Genomic DNA, 23959 nt, shown 5'->3' with positions numbered 1-23959 from the left:
GTATTTTCAGCACTATCACTTTGTAACTCGCGATCTTTACAAAATCCAAATGCACTTAATTTCCTAAATTATTTGAAATAATGTATTAAATTATTTTTTAACCAATAAAAAGTAAGTCTTTTCCATTTTCCAGTAACATAGATTTACTATTTTCTCTAATTAGATAAGCAATCTTGAGGTAAAATATTCTGGTTTATAAAATTTTTACTTTTGTGAAGAATCTATTTTACATTGGACCAATTAAACACCTGACCATGACATCATGCAAATTGCTGAAAATTACAACAACAACAAAATTTCTCAAAAATAATAGTGTGAAGTTATGATAAAATAGTTATGATAAAATGATAAAAAAAATTTTAAATTCAGACATTTATATACATGCAGTTTGCACTACCATGTATATTCTTAATTTATATTTCTCTGAATATTTATTTGAACTTTTTTTAACTTTTTGTTTTCATTTAGAGGTGTACAGCTTTGATACTGTAAGACAAGACTAATTTTTATACATCATGTGTACTTGTTTACCATTTTACCATTTTGAAATGTACCAAAATCATATCTCGTAGCTGAATGAAGATGAAGACAATTTGCCAGATAACGATGGTAATCAATCGGAGGAAATAGAAACCCAGCCAGAAACTCAAACTGCTGCCAACCAGACAAGTAAACAAAAGAAAAAGAAGAAGAAGAAAAGGAAAGGAAAAGAGAAAGAGGTTACTGAGAATGCTGATGACATAGCAAAAGATGTTAGTAAATTTGTGGAGATAAATTTCTGGATTTTTATAAAATTATGACTACTAACATACAGTGTACCAGTAAATGATAAAGTTTATTTCCTTTACCAGAAATTTATTTTTCAAATTTTGATGAGAGTAATTATTTTGATTGATTGAAATGAATTTCTAATAAATTTGGGTCTCCAAATAAGTGTTGGAGAAGTTTATGGCTTGATAGTTTTCATAACATTGTACAAACTTTGTAATACCATCATGATACTATTTCATTAAAATCATAACAAAAGATTTATCTAAATGAATGTCATACAAACTTAAGACTTTCCCTTCTGGAAGATGTATTTAAGGTACATTGTTAGACTTAATGTAACAGTAAACTTTTCTTAACAAAAGAGTTATAATAAAAGATAATACCTTTATGAAAAAAAAAGTACCTGGATAGAAAAACATGCATCTCTTTATAAAAGACACCTGTCGTAATTCATTAATGATACATAACATTTTTTTTTCCAGGGTGAAGATGAAATTGATGCAAGTATACGAGAAGTTAACAGAATTTTAAATAATGGGAATATAGGAGAAGGGGAGTTAACTGCTGCCTCAGATACCACTTATATATCAAACAATAAAGCACTGCTTATGGTAGAACACAAGTAAGTTAAACTGTAGTTATACATATTGTAAATTTATGATTCAATTAATTCGTTTAAACATACTTATTTTAACCTCGATTGCGAAACAAGTTCTTGCAGCTTATATTAATCACTTTCGAGTCCGCTTCCTGGAACCAACCAGTACTGGTGTCACATGAAGAAACATGGTAGTGACCCAAGTAGTGCTCCAACCCATGATCTCTGGGTTGACAGGCAGACACCTCAACCACTAGGCCACCGCTCCCCTTCATTTAATTAAAAGGGAAGTTACTCTAATGTTGGCCGTTTAATAAAAACTGAAACTGGTTTTAGCAGTCTAGAGATACATTTATACCCACTAATTGTACACTTTGTTACACTATTTATCAGGTAAGAAAGGTGTTCTTAGTTAGTTGAAATGAATTTTTGTACAGTAATGTAATGTAAGAAAATAACAAATAAATTACAAACATTTTATGACATTAAATCATCTTTTTATTATTACAGACACCTGAATCCTGAAAATGAATTGAAAAGAATTTTTGGTTCTCGTACAATACGTGAAGAAGGCTCGTAAGTTTATTATAATGTTCTATTTTAAGATTGTTCATTAAAATGTCGGACTTTGAGGATAATTCTGTATAGTGATTTCACCACAATGCTTGGTGTGTGGATCTTTAAATGTGTTAAAATCCAAATAAATTGTGTATTTTTCAAATCCAGTACGAATCATATATATCAATGAAACTTATATAATATATAATATTTTAGATGTTTAAATTCGATTTTCTTTTCAAAACAGATAAAATTGAATTTTATTGATTTATATAGTAAGTATATAGTCAGCTCTACTTAAAATGATATCAATTATAATTGTGCCACTTATAACGATACTGTTGCTGTGGTCCAGACTCTTGTTTTAAATTTTGTTCCCTCTCGAAAGTAACGATGTAAATAAATTCGACTGTCGTCTTAATATCATTATAAGGGGAGTTTACTGTACATATTTTAATCTGTTCTCCCTTTTTTTTGTGAACCAGAAGAAGACGTGGTCAGACGAGGCGTCGTCAGAAAGTGTCCTGGATGGCTCAACCTACAGATAGCTGGCCACCTATTGGTAAAACAGGTAAAATATTATACATATCTCTTCATTGATAGAACTGGTAAGAAAAAAACTAATTTCCAATTACGAAATTCAAATTATTAGCTCGACTTTTCTATGAAAAGGGGAGCTATCCTACTCGCCCCGGCGTCGGCGTCGGCGTCACACCTTGGTTAAGTTTTTCGTACCACCCCACTTTATTTCAGAAGTATTACAAGTATGGCTTTGAAACTTACCATACTTGTTCACCATCATAACCTCCATCTACAGACAAGAGTACATAACTCTGTCAAGGTTTTTTGACAGAATTATGGCCCTTTTTTGACTTAGAAAGTGTATTGAGCTTGGTTAAGTTTTTTGTACCACCTCACTTTATTTCAAAACCATTGGAGGTATTGCTTTGAAACGACCATACTTGTTTACCATCACGACCTTCATCAACAGACAAGAGGACATAACTCTGTCAAGGTTTTTGACAGAATTATGCCCTTTTTTGACTTAGAAAATACATTGAATATGGGTAAAATCCACTTATTGCCTTAACCCTTTGAGATATTGCTTTGAAACTTTTTAATGCTATTTCACATCATTACCCCCATCTGTACGCAAGAGAAGGTAACTCTGTCAAGGATTTGTTTTAAAATTAAGGCCTTTTATCGACTTAGAATCTTGGTTAAGTTTTAGTACCAGTCCACTTTTTGACTGAACTGTGTGAAAGAGATCCACTTGTGATCAACTGACAACATCTAAAAAAAGCTTTGATAAAATTTATCTATTACTTGTATTGATAACGTAACTATAATACTTTCACATACAAAGTCAAATCTATATATTATGCTGATTGTACAAAAATATACTGCTTCCTTGGCATAGATTTCTTGAAAAATTATGTTATTATGTCATTTACCAAGGTGTTCTGAGTGACGTAAAAATACCTTATTCTCTCAAAGTGGGTTTAATACTATTAAATTTATTTAAGGCTCAACTCAGTTTTTTTTCTTTCTTACCAGCCCTCTTTGACTTAAACATTTCAAACTTTGCTGCAGTGTTCAAGGGTATCACACAATTCAGTAAAATAATTCTTCACTAAATATCTTAATGCTCATGGCCATTGTTCACTTTAAAAATACAGAGATTCTTGTATTGCCTTTTACTGCAAAAACTTTTTTTATTGGCAAGCAATAAAAAAGTCGAGCGCGCTGTCTTACGGACAGCTCTTGTTTTTCAAGCATTTCCTCACTTTTTCTTCCTTTAAAATGATTTATCACATACCCATGCAGATTTTACAAATCTATTAACATGTTATGGTACGACCATGCATATATTTTTGTTTGATGTCATATGCATTATACAAACATAGCGTTAAAGCACCCTAAGTGCTAGTGTTATCTTATTAGTGCATCAATGAAAATATGATCTAAACTGAAAAATTGTGTGATATAAAGTATATTATATTCTTGTAGGTTCATTTATTTAACCTGATGAATGAAATGAAATCATATAATTTTATTCAACTTGTTCAATAACTCAGTGTTAAACCTACACTAATATGAAATTTTAGGATTGTCAATGCAGTTGAAGGACACTAAAGAAGGCTGCCAGTACTTTCTGTTTGAACACAGTCAACAGTACCAGAAGGTGCAGTTTGAATTCTATGATGCAGTAGAATCTCTTAACCCACAAAATATTGGGGTACGTCTTTGATATTACTCTTTTTATATGATATATTTTGTATAATATTATTATATATTGGCAAAAGTATGTTATCTTAAAGGGACACCAATGAGGTTTCTGGACATGACAGGACTTGAAATAATTTTCCTAAAGTAATGTTCCATTTTGAAATAATTTTCCTAAAGTAATGTTCCATTTTGAAAAAAAATTCCTAAATAAATGTTCTATTTTGAAATAATATACCTAAAGTAATGTTCCATTTTGAATTTATTTTCCTAGAGTAATGTCCGATGTAGGTCTAGACCAATAAATTGTGTACAAATTTTCAAAGCATTCACTCACTCTGCTGTACCAGAATAATTATTTTTATTGTTAAAAATGAACCAAATTTAAAAAGGGCTGCAATGCTTTTCAATCAACTCGGGGCTAAGAATAGCCTATTTTTAGTATTTTGATACCAAAATACTTAAACTCTTAGTGACAGTTCCAGATTTAAATCTGGGCAAGGTCATTGGTCAAAGTCAGCTTCATATTGTTAGTATAATGTAAGGCCAGAGAATTTAATTTGAATATTCGAAACACCACTTAATATTTGAATAATTATGGTAAAACAAATACAAATATTCAGGAAAAAAAGAAGAACAAATAATCTTTTTGTGTCGCCTCTACGGAGTAGTGGCGACATATAGGGATCACTTTTCCGTCGTCTGTCTGTCCGTCTGTCTGTCTGTCCGTCACAAAACTTGTCCGGACTACTCCTCATAAACTACGGGTGCAATTTCATCCAAACTTTACAGGAATGATCAGTACCAAGTCTAGTTGTGCATATTGTCAGCATTTTCCTGTTCAATGATTTTTGTCAGAGTAATGGCCCTTTAATAATTTTTATTTTTAAAGTTTGTTCGGACTACTTCTCTTATACCACTAATGCAATTTCAATGAAACTTTACAGGATTGATCTGTAGCTCAAGTCCTTGCGCATATTGCACGGGTTTTCCGGTTGAATGATTTTTGGCCAAGTTATGGCCCTTTGATAAAAAGGTGTTTTTTTTCTGTGTGTTTCCAGATACACAAAAGCTTGTCCGGACTACTCCTCATAAACTACTGGTGCAATTTTATCCAAACTTTACAGGAATTATCAGTACTAAGTCTAGTTGTGCACTGTCCGTCTGTCTGTCCGTCTGTCACAAAACTTGTCCCAACATAAAATTGGCCATCATGAGGCGACACATGTGATTACTGATCGCTCTTGTTTACTATGTAAACACAAAATCAGGTGCTACTTTTTATATGTCCATTCCTTGCCATTATATGACTCAAGGGGCAGATAACCTGTGATCTTACCTGTCATTTATATCTATATTACAGAATATTCTACAACTACAACCCTACCATATTGATGCATTGATACAGTTAAGTGAAGTGTTTCGCATGAGTGAAGATCATAATATGGCTGCTGAAATGATTGGTATTGATTCAACTTCTTACTCATTTCATATATGTACATATTGCATATTTTGGTTTATACAGAATTTGATTTAGTTCAATTGTGTAGGAAACTGCATGTATAAGCTTATAGAGATGGTCTCAAATCTGTTCCTGGAACCAACCAGTACTGAGCAATGAATGTATAGTTTCCTGCTCACAGAAGCAATGCCCCTGACACGGTTTGATTTCATGCAGCTAGCAATCATTAGATTATTAGTACTAAGTGTTAACCACTCCGCCATGCATTTTGCATATTTTAATAGTTAAAATACATTATTGTAAGTCAGTCATGCTTTTAAGGATAAATATTGATAAATCTTTACCACCCTAAATAAAATATCTTAAACAAATTCAACAAAAACATCATATTTAGGGAAAATTTCAAAATATGTAATTATTGATAAACTATGACCATGATCAGATGGCACAGATGTGTCCATTAATTTAAGTCTGCACTGGTCACATAGATAAATTCAGTTGCCCCCAGCAGGCTAAATATTGGATTAACTTAATAAGATACCTACCTATTAGTGAGCACAGACCACTTGCCGCTCATGCTCTGGGCTTGATCCCCACCGGAACTTTGGATATTTCATGTGAGGAAGCTATTTAGCTGGGTTTCAGAACACGATGGTTCAACTCTGGTGTCTGTTTGTGCCTTAAATAAGCATGGAAGGGGATTAATAATAACTTTTTATTTTTTTGTTTCAAATATTATTTTAAAATTACATAAATTTCCTGATAATACTTTTATCTTTTTTATATCACCTTAGGCTGAAAGGTTTAAATCCTTATATACTAAATTGGGGAACCCTTTTGCATTAAGGGAAATATATGTTTTAAAAAGCAAAACAATATTTAAACATTTAGAACTGTATCCATATAAAGTGTCAAAGGGTACATGTGTAGTTCTGTAATGTAAAATATTATACAGTTATTTGACATGACATATTTGACATATTTAATTTATGTTATTTTTCAGAACGGGCTCTCTTCTCAATGGAAATGTCATTCCATCCTCTGTTTAATATGACATTAGGAACTTGTAGATTAGAGTATAAGTACAGGGAAAATAGGTATGTTGAAATAACTTGAATACCTTTAAAGGTACTTGCATTAAGATGGACTAAGTTATTTTACTGGGAGAATAGGGAGAGCTATTGTACCCATCCTGGTGTTGGCGTCAGAGTCACACTTTGGTCATTGCATGCAAGATGGTATCTCTAAAACTACTGAATGGAGAGCATAAATGACGAGGACGCAGACTTTTTGCAGCTCTTTTTCTTTCTTTTTTGTTTTTGTTTTATTGATTTGAGACATTGTTGATGTATGTGGAGAGTATATATACAAATGTTCCATAGGATAATGCAGATTACATTATACAGAACTTGACTTCATATTTTGTAATCTTTCAAACTTGCTCGATGAAGTGTATCAACCATAGAGATACAACTAAAAATATTATTGAATAAAACATACAAAACAGAAAAACAAACAACAAACTGTAAACATTATGTTTATAAATTGAAGATGAAGTTGAAATACAAGATAACTTTAGTATTGTATTGTATTATTTCAAAAAAAATTAATCATTATTTTGAACCATTATGAACCATTACAGTGCTGGAGCTGAATGTGATTAGCCATTGTCACCAGTATAGAGCCAGGCCAGGCTGGGCATCTGTACAGTCTGATTCCTCTATATCCCCAAAATTTATAATGGACACTTCCAAATTTATAGTATGGTTGAGTCCATTTATGAAATTCAACAGGTTAAAGCATTAAGATGACATTGCTTTAATTTCAGATCATTATACCTTGCCTTATTTAAACATATTGGGTCCATGGGACAAAGAGGGTGCAATAGGACAGCTCTTGAATTTACTAAATTTCTTTTAAGGTAGGTATTTGTTTGAGAACTATAGTAGCAATATGTTTTTGTTTTTATCTTTTTGCTTATTATGTTTGTTCACAAGTACAGTTATGCCACAGTTGAATAAAGACTGCCCTGTAAATGAAGACCGTTTTTCAAGAATTGTTAATTGATTTGATAGAATAACCCAAAAATAAAGACCTTGTGTTTATAAAGACCAAACATGATCTCTCTTTCATGTGACTTTTGTACATTGGTTTGAGTATATCATTTCTTTAAGCTGAAAAGTTGCCATATGATAACAACAACAAAAGAAGAAAAATATCCTTATGAAGTGATACAGTTGTAAAATATCTGTAAATCTTCAGATTCAGACAGCTGTGCATGTTTTAAGTGTTAACTTGTATGTCTTGTATACATACTTGTATAGAATTCTCAATTGAATAAGACAACATTTATTTGCTCATCTCTCTCAAAGAAAAGGTCAATCTATAATGATCACTGCATCGCCATACTCATTGTACAAAAACTTTAATGTAGAACATATATTCAAACATTTTATATGTTATCATCATGAAACGCTGAATACTTGCTTTTTATGACAAGGTGCAGTTGGTAGACAAGGCGCATACTTCAGAAAGTTATATTTTTTATGTGTCATGTCCCTCTTGAGCCTAAATATTTGTCAAAACAGGTTATTGATAGTCGTTTTAACAGGCACTGATTGCATTGTTGTATCCTCTGTACTGTCCGTATGAATTATTTCTCTTAAAAATGTCTTTTTAAAAATGCTATTGTATTTTACCATTCAGTTTTATTAACCAGTAAAGCTGGTTAGATGGATTGGAATAACCACAAAGATATTACCAAGTCAGTATAAAAAACAAATGCATGTATTATCACATGTTTTATCACATAAAACAATTATTTTATAGAGGATATTGAATGAGTGTAAGTTCAATACTGAATTTATTGCAAGAGTTGAATAAAATTACATTGTGCGAGCCTCTGGTGAGCATAATATTATTTAATTCAACGAGTGCAATAAATTCAGTATTGACCTTACACGAATTTAATATTCTATTTATCACATAACCGAAATAAAGACCGTTTTAAGTGAAATAAGTTGTTTTTCATTGACGCGCCTATAGTATAACCCTAACATTTTAGTACGTCTTTACACTGTGTTTGCATAACGCTAATGACGTCACGTCAAAATACCATATTTACGGAGTCGCAAAATCGGCAAAGGTGTGTGATAAAACCACTGTATCAATGTATAGAAAATGATTGATATATATTTTTTCAGTTTGGATCCGGACAATGACCCTCTATGTGCTTTACTGTTGATAGATTTCTATGCTATACGATGTGGGGAGTATGAATTTCTAGTCAGACTTTACAATGAATGGGAGGTGAGAACTTGTTATTCTGTATGTGAAAAAAAAATAACACATAATTTGAATCCTGTATTGTCAATGAAGTTTTATGGATGAATAATGGAGTAATGATTTTATAGTTTTCACTATTTATCATGCATATAGGAAATACTTTAACCATAGCTATGACATCTCAGAAGCAGTATATTCATAGTATCTGTGTTGTAAATAACACTTGAAATGTCAAATTCGTAGAGCTTTTAAAATGTCTTTGACGATTGTATTTGTTTCACTAACTGAAACTTTTCAATTTTCTTTTAGAATTGATGATTTGTCCATAGAATCAATGATGGAAGTTTTATCAGTTAAATGTGGGCTGGCTAAGTGTTGTTATATTTTTTAAAGTGTTGTATGTTTAAAATGTTTTATTATGTATTTAAGAATATGTTCATATTTTTACTATTTTGCAGGCACACAGAAACTTGTCTCAGCTGCCAAATTTTGCCTTCTCTATACCGTTAGCATACTTTCATCAAGGGGAGACAAACAAAGCAGATGAAATGGTAGGTTATTGTTTATATACATGCCATTGTGAAAAGGTCAATATTTTCTATAAATAGTAGTGGGAGGAGCAAATTTTCAATGGTAGCTGATTTTGACAATGAACTGCTGAAAGCCTTTTTGCAGACTTCCCGAAATATGCCGATCCTATTGACATGTCCGATAAATTTTGATTAGTTCCGACAATTCTTCATTCCTGATCAGTAAGACTGTCCAGCTTTTATCTAAGTAGCATGTATACAAAATTGCCAAACCTGGTAAAAAATGAAAATCTACGTTGGAGGAGAGCGTGGAACAGCTGTTTGCAATGTGTAAATTACTTTCCTCGTTCACTTTACAATAATTTTCTTTTAAAAGTATTTTTAAATTTTCATGGAAATAAACATGAACCTGGAGGCATGCTGCTTTAAGATATTATGTTATGTTATATATTTGTTTGGAAATTATAAATTATATGTTTGACTTAAGATGTCTTGAAAACAGATTGAAACAAATAAATTATATTTAATAACCAAACTTTTATTTTATTTGTATTATATTTTTAGCTGCAAGATAGTCTATTGATGTTTCCTGGTGTATTAAGCCCCTTGCTGGACAAGTGTGGAGTGCAGGCTGACCAATCAGCTGCCCATGTTTATTTTAAGGATGCAGAAATTAGGTAACAATTTTTATCTTTCATTTAGAGAAATTGTCTTAAAGGCCCTTTAAGCCACAACAATGATACAATTTGTAACCAAAATTGATACAAATGTTAGCTATACCACTCAAAGAATAAGGGAAAGCTATTGCACTCACCTGGGGGTCACATTTTTATCAAGTTTTTGCCAGCAAGTTTTATCTCCAAAACTGAAGGGAATTGGTTGAAACTGAACACTTTTAATGGTTCTCTGTGATTATCTTACATGATGGACGCAACTCTGACTTTCCTTTTCACAGGTTTATTCCCCTTTTCTTACTGTCAAATACTGAGTGTTGTCTTAAGGACAGGTCTAGTTATCTTTAAAGGATATAACAAACTAGAAATGTTTAGTTTTTATTACAATGGAATGAATATTAGTAGTGGTTCCTGCAAAACTAGAGAATACTAGAAAGTCAGGTGTTAGTAAATCAGATGTGACAAGTCGGATCATGCAGTTGGACCATACTCTTATAATGTCAGCTTACGAAATGGCAGCGATTGATGATGAAATAGAAGGGATTGTAGCTGGAATTACTAGAAAATGGCAGGAATTGATAAAGAAATAGCAGGGATTGCTAGGAAAATGGCTGGGATTGACGAAGAAATAGCAGGCATTGTTAGGGAAATGGCAGGGATTGATTAGGTAATAGCAAGGATTGCTAGGGACATGGCAGGGATTGCTAGGGACATGTAAGAGATTGATAAAGAAATAGCAGGGATTTATAGGGAAATGGCAGGGATTGATGAAGTAATAGCAGGGAGTGATAAAGAAATGGCAGGAATGGCTAGGGAAATGGCAGGGATTATGTGGGGAAATAGCAGGGATTGCTAGAAAAATGACAGGGTTTTATAAGAATTTTCGTAAATATTGTCATTCTAGCTGTGTTAAAAGAAAAGTGAGAATTTATTCATTTCAATGAATTGTTTTTGTTGCCTAAAATGCCTAAAAATTAATTCTATATCCTCATCATTCAAATTTAAATCATCAATAAATTTTCCTTAGAAAAAAAATTACCTTGCTTGCAGTGGGAGAGTGCATAGTTCAAACAAATACACTACATGGTATAGCACAAAATGTCATGGCCAACGGTTTTTATACAAGCTCTTGAATTTAATACATATTTTGTTTTCTTTCAGTCAGCCTGATGCTTTAAAGCAGTTGATAGCACTTTATGTAGGAAGATGTTTCGCATGTTGGAAGCTACCAGAGGTGATGGAATGGCTGGAAAGAAATGTTAAATCTGTGATAGATCAAGTAGAGAAGAAAAATCCTCTCATTGAAACATATAAACAAAGGTAACTTTGCACATATAAAGAAGATAAACTTTGTACATATAAACAGAGGTAAATTTAGAACATATAAGCAAAGGTACACATAGTTCACATTAACAAAGATAAGTTTTGTACATATGAACAAAGGTAAACTTGGTTCATATAAACAAAGTTAAACAAAGCACATATAGATGAGGTAAACTTAGTACATGTAAACAAAGGGAAACTTTGTATAACTTTGTACATATAAACAAAAGTAAACTTTGTACATGTAAACAAAGATAAAGGTTTTACATGTAAATCAAAGGGAAACTTTGTATAACTTTGTACATATAAACAAAAGTAAACTTATTACATATCAACAAAGATGAGCAAAGCATATATGAATAAAGGTAAACATTTTACATTTAAACAAAGGTAAACAAAGTACAGTGGAGCCTTGCTAATCCGAACCCTTCTAATCCAGAATCTTTTCTTATCCGAATGAAGGGTCCGGTCCCATTATTATTCGTTCTATTTTCAATAGTAAAAAACCTCTTGGATCCGGAACCTGTCTACTCCGAATTCCGGACGATTTTTTCAAATTTGTTCTTATTTAACTTATTACTTCATGAGCATTTTGTAAAAAATGGCTGTTTTCATTGAAAAGTCTCCCGTTAAAAGTTCAAATTGATATAAAACTATAAGAATTGCTTCAATACTAATCAAACTTGGCACAAATGTTATCTGGACCATTGCCTTTGCAACAACATGCTCAGGCTTAAATTTCCTGTTACCAATCCATGGCAACGGGGCGACATCTCAAAATTGCCAAAAATCACTAATTTGCCTTGATTTTTTTTTCCATCAAAATTGATTTCAAAGTGCAGCAACTTCTCAATGGATTGAGATAAAGTCAAATACTTTCCAGCGTTGGTTACACGTTACCTTATGATCGATCTGGGGTCATTTTTAGCCTCTCACAAGTCCAAAATTTTCTTGGCGATGAGGGGGACTGCCGCCCCTTTTCAAACCCCCCAAACAGAAGGGGGCACATCCCCCTTCTGGCAACCCCCTGATGTATCTTTTGGTTCGGGGGCCGCGCCGAAAAAGTGGTCACTTTTTTATGCAACAAAAACAAGTGTTGGGGACATTTTTTCACCATTTGAGACAACAGAAAGGGGGGGGGTGAAAAAGGCGTGCATATCGCGTAATGGGTTTACTATAAAATTAACCTCTCGGATCCAAACAGATTTTGCAAAATATCACATCTACATTCAAAATAGAATATAATCGCACATCTTGCAGGTGTAAACATACACCAAACTGATATGAGTAATTTCGCTCAATTAATGTGTGAAACGTATGATCTGCGAAGGTGTCAAAATTACACTTAGCTTGCCTTGATATGTACTATAATTGCTTAATTGATTGTCTTTCGTCACCTTCAATAAATTTTGATATAATGCAATAGAAATATCTTTTTAATCTTTTGTAATGAATTTAATAACACATGATTAAGTAACAGACATTAATGGAAACTGTGAAGTGAATTCGTATAATCGCTGAATCTGATAAGAGTAAACAACAAAAGACTGGTACGAATATATAATCATGTCTCAGCCTCCTGTTTAACATTGTAGGGTAACTTACTCTTAAGAACATAACATTATTGCTTATTTATTTTGTATTCACATGTATGAAAATGAACGATAAAAGATTGCAAAAATAAAATATTTATATTGCAATTTCAAAAGTATTCCTGTTTTCTTTCCTTAGACTATTCTGCCAATAACATGAACAAAATGTATGTAAAAAAACCTTCTAATACGAAAACCTTTCTAATCCAAACTTTTTTCTGGTCCAGACGAGTTTGGATTAGACAGGTTCCACTGTACATATAAACATATATATGGTAAACAAAGTACATATAAACAAAGGTAAATGTAATGTGGCTTTTCAGTAGTTTACCTTTTGGAAAGGTTATAATCTTAACTTTTCAGACACATGCTAAAGCTCAGTTTCTGATTGAAAACTATCATTAGGTGAATGATATTTAAAATCATTTGTATGTGCGTTTTGTTACTGTGTAGCTACACTGTTTGAAGGATAGTTGGGCTATTCTACTCACCTGTGTGTCCACACCAGTGTATTGTCTTTGCTTTTGTTATAGAAGTTTGATATCTAAGAATCATAACTCTCAATGAGTCTCTTGCAAGGATTTTTTACTGAATTATTGGCCTTTGCAAACTTACAAATTTCCTGGTTAAAGTTTTGTGTGGAAAATCAGCTTAAGAATATAGGCTTAGCATTTTTGTTTACAAATATCTTATGAAAAAATGAAAAAATATGTTGCAATTGAAAGATGAGGAGATTATTGGTAATATAAACAATGGTTAATTGTACTGCTTGTTACCGGTTGACAATAAAACATTTCATTATAACCAGATTACTGAAGGTTGGTAGTTCTACTCAGGTGCATGCTAAAGTCTAAAAAATATTGCATTGAGGGGCATTAGGAATGATAATAGCTGTCATATGTCATGGTTCGGATTGGAATATCCTCCCATTGGGATGTGATGATTCTTGCCATTGAAACTAACGGAAACACAAGCCTGATTTGCAAGAATGTCTTTTCCCTTGACCAGTTACCAAATGACCTTAAACTGGTTGATGTAAAATGATACCAAACGAAACAAAAAACAACTTTTTACCAGAATGTTATATCTAATTGATACTTAGTTCATATCATCATTTAGACAGCATCTCTTTCAGGAGACAGTCACGATATAAAGGTACTCCAAGGAATATTTACAGACATATACTAATATCAGAGATACCCACTGCCACGGCAACCATTCCTCAGGTAATTGTCCTTGCACTTAATTTATTATTGTAACATATGTATGAGACTATAGAAATACCAATAATAACATCTGTCTAGTATACCAGAGGGACTGAAATCATGTACATTATAAAATAAAGTCATGCGATAGTCCAACGTCATGCAGGGGTAATATATCTAATGGAAATGTGAGATTAATTTTATAAATATTGTCAGACAAGAATTTTTGTACTGATCATTTATATTTTGTACATGTGAATAATACAAAATTACAATACTTTAAGTAGATTTTATTTAAACCACTTGTCCCTCACTGCTGTGGGTTCAAATCCTGACAGGGACTTTAGATTCTTTCATGTGAGGAAGCTGGACAGTAAGCTTAGGGAATGTTGGTTGTTCTACTCAGGTGCCTGTTTGTGCCTGAAATAATCCACAGAAGGGCACCTGAGGTCTTCCTCCACCAGGAAAGGTGGAACATTGCCATATGACCTATACTGTGATGGTGTGATGTAAAACCCAACGAAAAAATAGATTTTTACAGTGAATAAGAGCCTACTTGATCTCAAGAATGTACAAAATCACTAATAATATAGTCATCATCCCCATTGAAGGTCATCTTATCCAAGGGAGAGCCTCCCACCATTCCCACATGCTGAGCTGTAAGTATATCCCCAGCCAAGATAGACAACTATCACCCAAAAACATCTTCCATAAATTCTTAATAATATTTTTTTTTATACATTTTTAAATCACTTTTTAACTTTTCTTAGTGGCTTAATGCGCCGACTGTCCACGTCCTTGTGAGGGGTTTGATAGAAATGGAAGGTAGATAGATAGATAGATTAACATATAATTTATTATTGCAGGATGTAGCTAGTACAGTGTTGAGTTATGATCCATTACCACCTCTTGATTCTGTACAAGCCTATGCACGACCTTCAAGGTATGAGTTTTTTTACAGACATCACAAGTATCTGACACTCTTTACACAGTTAGTTTAAATATCTCTGTAGAATCAAATTTCGTGTGAGTGAATAACCCATCTGGCTGGTTTATAGAAGAGGTTGATGAAAAATATAGAAGAAAAGTAAACAAAAAAAAACATTCGAAATTCTCTGATCATTAAATTCTTTTGGTTCAAATCTTAACAGTGTAAATGCATTTGTTCATGCAGCTAATCATCTAGTTTTCTGAATGGAGGGCTGTTAAACCCATTGTTCATTTGAGCTGCGTCACGACAAAACCAACATAGTGGGTTTGCGACCAGCATGGATCCAGACCAGCCTGCGCATCCGCACAGACTGATCAGGATCCATGCTGTTCGCTATCAGTTTCTCTACTTGTAATATGGTTGGTTAGCGAACAGCATGGATCCTGATCAGACTGCGCGAATGCGCAGGCTGGTCTGGATCCATGCTGGTCGCAAACGCACTATGTTGATTTTGTCATGACGCGGCTCATTTATATTGAAGTTCTTTTTGTGTCTTCCTCCACTTTAAAAGATGGAAGTTATACATATAGCCATAACAATGTTATCAACATGCGAAGTTTAATGTAGACTTAAAAATGCAAATGTAGGCCTAAGTACCTTAGAGTTAATTAAGTGTGCATTGGGATCAGATAATTGGTTCTTCTTGTTACAGAATACAAAGATAAATAGATAGTTTGGTACAAATATAATGTAGTTCATTTATGCATGGGATGAGGTGCAGGGGGGGGGGGGGGGGAAGACTGCAAGTATATATGAATCAAATCAGAGAATCAGATTAAAATCAAGAGTTGTTTCAGATAATTTCATCTTTAATTATATTAGAAACATTTAACTGTTTTGATCGTCATTTTAAGGTAAAAAAAGAAGAGTTGCAAAATTTTCATGATTTATTTTTATTTAGGCCAAACAGAGTACAGACTGATGGAAATGCTTTTTCAATGTTTCTACGATCTCTGATGCCAAATTTTAATCCAAATGTAAGTATGAAATGCTGACCATTTTATATGTACTTTTACAACTTAAGGTATAGTATGTAAAGTGAAATATTCTAAAACGGTCCAATGTTTGCTGGTTAGTTTAGATGTAAGTCTGCTTTTTGTACTTTTTTAATTTTTAGCTGGACTTTTCGAATAGTGAAAGCTATTGTACTCAAATTGTTGTGGAAGTTTTTACATGCAAGTTGGTATCTCCAAAAGTACTAAACAGAACGGGTTGAAATTTCACATATTTATTTAAAAAAAAAAAAAAAAAAAAACATATTTATTTAAGAACATAATAGGAGGTCACTCTCCAAGGCCTTTAAGTTTAACAAAAATTTTGAGAATATTATGGCTCTTTTTGCATTTAGGAAATAAACATTAGAGATAAATTGAAAATAGTATTTTTGTGCTAATTTGCAATTTTTGGTCATTTTTCACAGTTAGAAAAATGAGAGAGCAAATGATCTGAAATTTCCAACAAGTTAGTGGTCTAGACCTACATCAAATGGAACTTTTATCTCAGATAATTTTTTCTGTCCCCTCTTAACATCAGTAGAGTCCCTTTAAATGCCAGAATTAAATTCATGTTCAACTGATTTAAAACTCCACTTAAATAGTTATGTATTGTTTTTAACTTATGACTAAGATTGAGAAATATTATTTCATATTAAGTTTGAATTGTTTACATAACTGTACAATGTTTAAAATTCCTTGTATGGCCAGGAACCAGCACCAGAGCAAGGTGCAGCAGGAGGAGCTGAGGGGAACCAGCTAAGACAAGGTGTGGGCGCATTAATGGAAGCCATGAGAGACTTGCTCCAAAATATCAGAATGGCAGAACCTCAATTAGAAAATCAAGATAATGAAGAGGAAGAAAGACCACTGGAAGAATGGGATTAAACTGACGAAACTGGGTTTCTAACTATCACCGGATAATTTGATCTGTGGGTTTCTTTTGGGGAATGGTTCGAGAGATTTTTATATGGTCAATGTTTTTACATGCAATATTATGAAATGCATAAGATCTGTGAAAGTTGTGTTATCACAAAAGTTGTAATGCTTGTGGTTAACAAGATACTATAATATTGTGAGGTTATGGTGAGTTGAGAGAATATGAAAGTACAGCAACTGAAGTGAAGAGCTGGGGGAAAAAATATGGTCAGTGAAAAGTAACTATACTTGCATTGATGAGAGATATGGGGATCAGGTGATTTCAAAACTACATTTTTAACTTGTATCCATTAAGAAAATATGTAAAACTTATAAAAAAAGGAATAGCACTGTATTTGAATATATTTATCTTGAATGATATACAAGATTGACAGGAAAAAAAGCTAAAATTTCATTGATATTGTTAATCTACATTTAAAAGTATATTACATAGTAAAGATAATGATCAGATTTTCTGTTTGTATTAAATTATGATATGATTACCATGATACTCAGACTGAGACTTTGTTTAAAGGGAATTGGTCTATAATGAGACTTTGTTTAAAGGGAATTGGTCTATAATGAAAGGTCTTTAGTACAATAAATAATAATGTGTATAGTATTTAGTATGATACATGACAGTAACGCTATGGATGTTGTTGGTAAATGTGAGATCATGATTCGATATGGCATATATCTTATGTAGCAGATGATAAATTGTTCTTGGACAAAATATTATTATTCATTATATAAATGTTCATACGAAATTAATTAGAATTGTAACTTTTAACATTTTTTAAAAGAAATATTCAAATGATACATTTCCATTGTTAGATGATTTTAGTTGAATTGTCCCACAAATTTGTTGACCAATCCCCTTTAATGAGGTCATATGCTTAGAAGTTTGATCTAATATTGGTTGGTATACATGCTCAGATTTAAGATTAATTTCCTAGAAATAAGAATAAGAGGAGATGATGTTAGTTAAAATGTTGACAGATCTGTAGCAAGATTTTTCTGAACTTTGCTAGATTTTTTTTTACTTTGTTAGATTTTTTTTAGCATCTGTAAGTTATTGATTTTATTATCAGTTGTGCTTAACATGATATAGGGTTGTTATGAAATTTAAATTTTATGTTTTAATCTACTGTTAAGCTGCATGTAGTCAGGTATGTTTGATTGTGTTATTGATTATTAACTTGTCTGTTTCTAAGAAAAAGTTGAGCTATTTTTATCACATCCGGCATGGTCTTGTTGTTGTTTTGCAAAATCTTCAATGTAGCCTATTTTTCTAACATTTATCAATATGAAACTTTGAATACTTACTTTTTAGCATAACAAGATGCAGTTGTTAGACAAAGGGCATAATTCTAAAAGCAATATTTCTGGAGTTATACCTCTTTATAACATTTTGACAGACTAGCGTTAAAGATCCTGTATGTTGTAATAAAGGTTGTTACCACACTTAAGTGAAATTTTATATATGTATAATTATGCTTCTAAAATAATTTTCAAACACTGAGGAATATGAAAAATATGTACTGCAAGTATTTGTCCACATTATATGTAATCATTAAAATAGATGCATTCAGTTCTTATTGAAAAATTTGACTTAGACTTTATAGAAAACAAATTTCTAATTTCCTCCCTTTATTAACATGACATGTAAAATTTAATGCTGTAATATTTTAACAATTACATGTAATGCATTTTGGAACTTACAATATTGATAAATCTTTATTTGAGCGTTGTATTTATGATATAAAAACAATAGAAAATTGAGTTACTGGATCTTAAACACTGCATGTGGTGCTCTTGTTAGCATTACTGTGTCCCTTTTTGAACTTAGAAAATTCTGCATTTTTAAGGCTTTTGTTTACTATCAAACACTGAGAATAATTTTTTTAAGATGATAAAAATTTATAACAACTCTACAGTATGGTAATGAAACAAAAATGTTATTAACCATTATTTAATTTCACATGTTTAATATACATGTATACTGCTTGCTTTAATGGCAAAAATGATTTACTATGCAAACGTTGAAATAAACAGCTACTTGTACAAATTGTTGTTGTTCTTGCTATTGTTGATGGCTTTTAAGAATGAATTATTACAGGCCTGTTGAATGAGAACATAACACCTTTGCCCTGACATGGATATACATTTCAAGTTAAAGCAGCATGACTCTAGATTTATGCTAGTTTCACGAAAATTTTGATAAAATGTATTTACAAGCTAAATATTGTGAAGTGAACAATGAAAGTAATTCTTTTCATTGCAAATGGCACTTACAATCCATGTTGATAACCAAAAAAATAGGTCAAAATATGCAAAAAAAGGCTTTATTGCATTGGTCATGCTGAAGAAATATGCTGATTAATACTGCAAAATCAGTCATTAATCGCACATAACTTGTAAATTATTACTTGAATCTTTTTACTGTTATTAAAATCTTAGTAAATTTTTTCAAGTTTGATTTCCTTTAAATATTTTGGCTCATCTGGAGGTAAGCTGCTTTAAGGCAGTGGTGTAATATCCATGTATAACTGTCGGCAGAATCACTTTAATATTGACTTGGTCTGTCAGCAAATGCCATTGCCTTGATTAATATATTCATTGGAAATAAATACAGAACAAAAATGTATCCATATAGCACTCTGATACAATAACATTCACTACTAATATCTAATTTAGATTGTTTTACTTGGCATATGTATGGTTCAAATAAAAGGACTTGACTTGTGGTTTGAACATGAGGTTCAAATAAAAGGTCTTGACATAAAGTTTAAACAAAATGACCAAATACAAGGCTTGACATGATAGGACATGAATAACGGACCTGACAAGGTTCAAACAGATTTTATATAAACTGGACATTTTATATTATAAAACGCAAGTGGGCGGAGCACTAAGCCGGTTAGAGTGCATATTGGATGCTCTTCGTAAATAAGAAAGCTACAGTCGCTTCGCAAGCTCCGCTCATTTTTAGCTTTCTTATTTACGAAGAACACCCAATATGCACTCTAACCTATACTTAAAATAAGGTCCAAACTAAAGGACTTTACATAATAAGAATTTACACATGGTTCAAATAAAAGGACTTTACGACTTGACAACCTTCAAATAAAAAGGACTTTACATATGGTTCAAATAAAAGGATTTGAATAAACATGAATACCATTGTCTTTGTAAATGAGTGAAGAAGTCACAGAATGATAAACATTTTTCTATAGATTTTTTTTTCATTATGTTTATTTAAAACAAATGTTTTAGATATATATACAGAAGATTTTATTATAAAGTAATCACGTTTTTGTTTTTAAATCAATATTCATCTTAGTAAGCCTGTGAACTGTCTTTTTCTTCTCCAGCTCTTCTTTCTGTGGTACAAGCAATGCATCTGGTTTTCTAAAAGAAAAAAGGGGTTATTTCTTTGTACAGTATGTGTAAGTAGCATATATCGACAATATTGAATAAGTGTAAGTCAAAGTTCAATACTGAATTCATCAAAGGAGTTAAATGAAATTATATTATGCGTACCTCTGGCGAGCATAATATTATTTTATTCAACCAGTTCAATAAATTCAGTAATGAACTTACACGAATATAATATTTTATTTATCACGTACTGAAAATAAAGACTGTTTAAGTGAAAAAGATTCATTTAGCGCGTGTAACATTTAACATTATGTTTGTTTATCACATAAACCGCGGCGCAGGAGTGTAATAAAGCCATTTATTTCATGCTTTCCAGTGTTTTATTGTAATATATCAGATGATTATATTCTGATAAACCACTAGTGAAATTTATAAAATTTAATTTTCACTGTACATAGCCGGACTATATCTGAATGCGGATGAAAAGAAAATCAAAACTGAAGGGAATAACAGGCAAAAATAAATGCCGTCATGCGTAAATTTTGCTTCTTTCGGAAAAGAATGTCGATGTCACCATACATTATGTTAAAAATGTAACAAAATTAGAGAAATTTAACAGAACTATATTTCAAACTTGTTGATGTGACGTCATGATGTGATGACGTCACACAGGAGAATGCGCGACGTTACACGGCAAAATCAGTAAAAAATTACTTAAAATCACTTAAAACGCATGAAATAAAAAGAAAATTTATTTGTTTTACATATAAGATTGAAATATATTTCATTCGTGAACACCAGCTATTATATTTTCACTCGTGGCTACGCCACTCGTGAAAATATTGCATCTGGTGTTCACTCAGTGAAATTATATTTCAATCTTACATGCAAAACGAACAATTCTAACACGACCCGCATTTTTCCATATTGAACATATATAGAAGAACCGAAAGTGTGTGATATTATGCAATAGAGTCGCTGTTTGACGCTCTATATTTAGACATGAGACGGAATCATTACAGTATACATGTGACGTGACCACTATAAAATCCGACGCGCTGACAATTAGTACGGAAACAAACCAGGCGCAATTTTGCTTAATAGCAGGTACGGCAGCATTTTTTTGTTTATGTCGTGTTAGAATCGAAATAATATATCCAAATCGGTGATTTTATCGCTGGAAAACATCACTGTTTGTCGTTCGGATGCGCATCATTATATCACTCGGGCTACGCCCTCGTGATATAATTCCTCGCATCCGAACTCCAAACAGTGATGTTATTGAGCGATAAAATCACAGTTTGGGATATATTATATTTCTTAAATATCCTCTATGTAATAAAAACGATATTACACTAGTGTAATAACACTTTGACGTGACGTCGTTTGCGCTATATAGAAACATAGCGTTAAAGCGCGCTAATGTTAGCGTTACACTGTAGGCGCGTCATTAAAAAATTACTCATTTTAACAGTTTTAAATACTGGTCTTATTTTATATATGTGATAAATAGAATATTATATTCGTGTAGATTCAATACTAAATTTATTGAACTCGTTGAATAAAACAATATTATGCTCGCCAGAGGCTCGCATAATATGATTTTATTCAACTCGATCAATAAATTCAGTATTAAACTACACTCATTTAATATCCTCTATATAACGCAAAGGACGTCACCTCAAAATCTATGCACGGCCGTGCAAGAGTCGCAAAGGCGGCACGTATATCTTCTAGTAATTTACTTGGAAAAAAAACGTCATCGGCTGAAAATCTGAAAATTGAGTTAATGACCACATTTACCTTTTTCTCGGGGATCTAAGAGAAGTCGTCAACGAGTACAATGAACAAATTCCTTTTGGTGACATATTTTTTTCAATACTCGGAAAACTTGTGCTAGCACATTTATCACGTGATGTCGCGTTCCGTTTCGGCTGCGGCGAATCTTTGTTGTGAACGAACTTTTTAGCCGGCATGGTGCGATCGTTGTTGTGACAGAAAGGTCTCTGTTGGGCAATGGATAGAGGTTTCTGTGGCTTAAGCCGAGGAAATAAAAGGGCGTTTTTATTGTCGCTGTCTGTCTCAGGGCTGTGAGCGTTGCTCGAGCTATCTATTTGAGGCACATGAGCAGATTTAGAGTCAAGTGTTATGGTTTTTATTACGGCTTGTCTTTTATGGAGATCTTTGTTATGTATCATATATATTTCTGTTTGAAGCATTGCAATCTGGGAACGTAGGGATGATTCTTGGTAGCATAGATTAAGATATTCTTTCTTCAGTGCTGCATATTTTTTCGTCGTTTCTCGACTTAGAAGCATTCGTGGATAAAGCCTATTGTTTATGATTTCTCTATTGAGGACTTCCAACTGGCATCCACATGATAGGCGTTTCCTTAACACGGAATCATACAAAGATTTCTTGGCCTCAAAATGTTCCGGTGAAATATTTGAACGCTCTGATTCAAAGGTTTTAACTAGGTTCTGCTCTTGAACGTCTGAAGCGTCAGTTTCACTGGATTTGATTAGGTTTTGAAGAGGGGTTGGATCTAAATCGTGACAATTTTGATCAGCGCTGGCTTTTTGATGTGGTAAAACTGATTTAGGGTTTTTATTGGTTGACTTTTTTCTCGATTTTGAACGTTTACTTTTAGGTTTATTTTTTATAGGATTGTAATTTTTCGTTACGTTCTCACACCGATGCTTATGTACTTCATCTGGCTTGTGTGACTCTTGTTTTTGTTTTGCTTTTGACTTATTATCAGGTATCTCTTCATTTTTGTCTTCTTTTGCTTCTTCAATCCTTCTTTGGAGCCCTTCATATATAGCCTCGTTGCTTTGCACACGCGGCATTGTTTTAGATAAATCTACATTTGATTCAATGTCTAGTTTATATTTCCTATTCCTGATGGCGAATCTCCAAAGTCGTTCAGACGCTGGTACTTCGGACTCTTTCACAAAAACGATATCGGAGTCAGACACGTTACATTCACTATGAGTCTGTTTGGCGCTTACATAGCGCTTCTCGCTTTCTATTGACACTTGTTCTTTATCTTCCAGAAACTTCTCATCTGGTTTCTGTTTTGTATTTTCTGGAATTATTGGTTTCTTGTTATCTGCTGCAGTAACTGTACTTGTCGTCTGCTTTGTAGCTAGACCCCGTTGTAGTGTCAATAAAGCATTTCCTCTACACAGAGCGGACAAAGATACGTTGTGACGTAATCGATGTTGTTCGTCATTTGTTGAAAGTAGGAGGAGTTTTTCAACCAGGTCCCAGAATGTGTCTGGTTCAAGCTGTTCCTTTGTCAGTTTCTTTGGGGCCCCTGTCCCCTCGCGCATCTCTCTTGATTATAGCATCCTTCTTCCGAACTATAATCCCTAGAGAGAGAAAAAATGTGTAAGTGACTTTTAGATAAAAAAATTAACAAAAACTAATATCTGTGAGTTTATTTATTCT

At 32.6% G+C, this 23959-nt stretch overlaps 2 protein-coding genes across 2 annotated transcripts; one reads left to right on the top strand and one right to left on the bottom strand.

Annotated features, from left to right (window-relative positions):
* Positions 1-594: 594 nt before the first annotated feature.
* On the top strand, positions 595-19187 carry LOC132725462 (ribosome quality control complex subunit TCF25-like; the record flags this gene model as incomplete). The annotated part of the gene is given in 16 exon segments (XM_060710596.1): positions 595-752; positions 1254-1393; positions 1880-1945; positions 2413-2498; positions 4036-4166; positions 5517-5616; positions 6619-6712; positions 7444-7536; positions 8819-8924; positions 9359-9451; positions 9995-10107; positions 11266-11424; positions 14155-14245; positions 15091-15167; positions 16117-16192; positions 16919-19187. Coding segments are annotated over 16 exon segments (1760 nt in total), but the record flags the coding sequence as incomplete, so codon positions are not given.
* A 1186-nt stretch (positions 19188-20373) lies between these two features.
* LOC132725461 (uncharacterized) lies at positions 20374-23878 on the bottom strand. The gene is made up of 2 exons (XM_060710595.1): positions 22310-23878; positions 20374-20536 (listed from the first exon to the last, which is right to left on the bottom strand). Exons 1-2 carry the CDS (start codon positions 23839-23841, stop codon positions 20434-20436), a joined length of 1635 nt encoding a protein of 544 aa, XP_060566578.1. The 5' UTR covers positions 23842-23878; the 3' UTR covers positions 20374-20433.
* Between the last annotated feature and the right edge of the window lie 81 nt (positions 23879-23959).

This window comes from Ruditapes philippinarum, unplaced genomic scaffold, assembly GCF_026571515.1.
Source record: "Ruditapes philippinarum isolate M1 unplaced genomic scaffold, ASM2657151v2 ctg12882_1_1_1_1, whole genome shotgun sequence".
NCBI classification, from domain to species: Eukaryota; Metazoa; Mollusca; class Bivalvia; order Venerida; family Veneridae; genus Ruditapes; species Ruditapes philippinarum.
Note: the sequence above shows the minus strand (reverse complement) of the source record. Positions and strands in the feature narration are given on the sequence as shown.

Bases quoted from the DNA above. Each gene is read 5' to 3' on its own strand.
- LOC132725461 (XM_060710595.1), bottom strand. From the start codon at position 23,841: ATGCGCGAGGGGACAGGGGCCCCAAAGAAACTGACAAAGGAACAGCTT. The intron at 20,537-22,309 runs GTAAATGTGGTC...TTTTTCTTTTAG, and splicing joins CTTAGATCCCCGAGAAAAAG to AAAACCAGATGCATTGCTTG.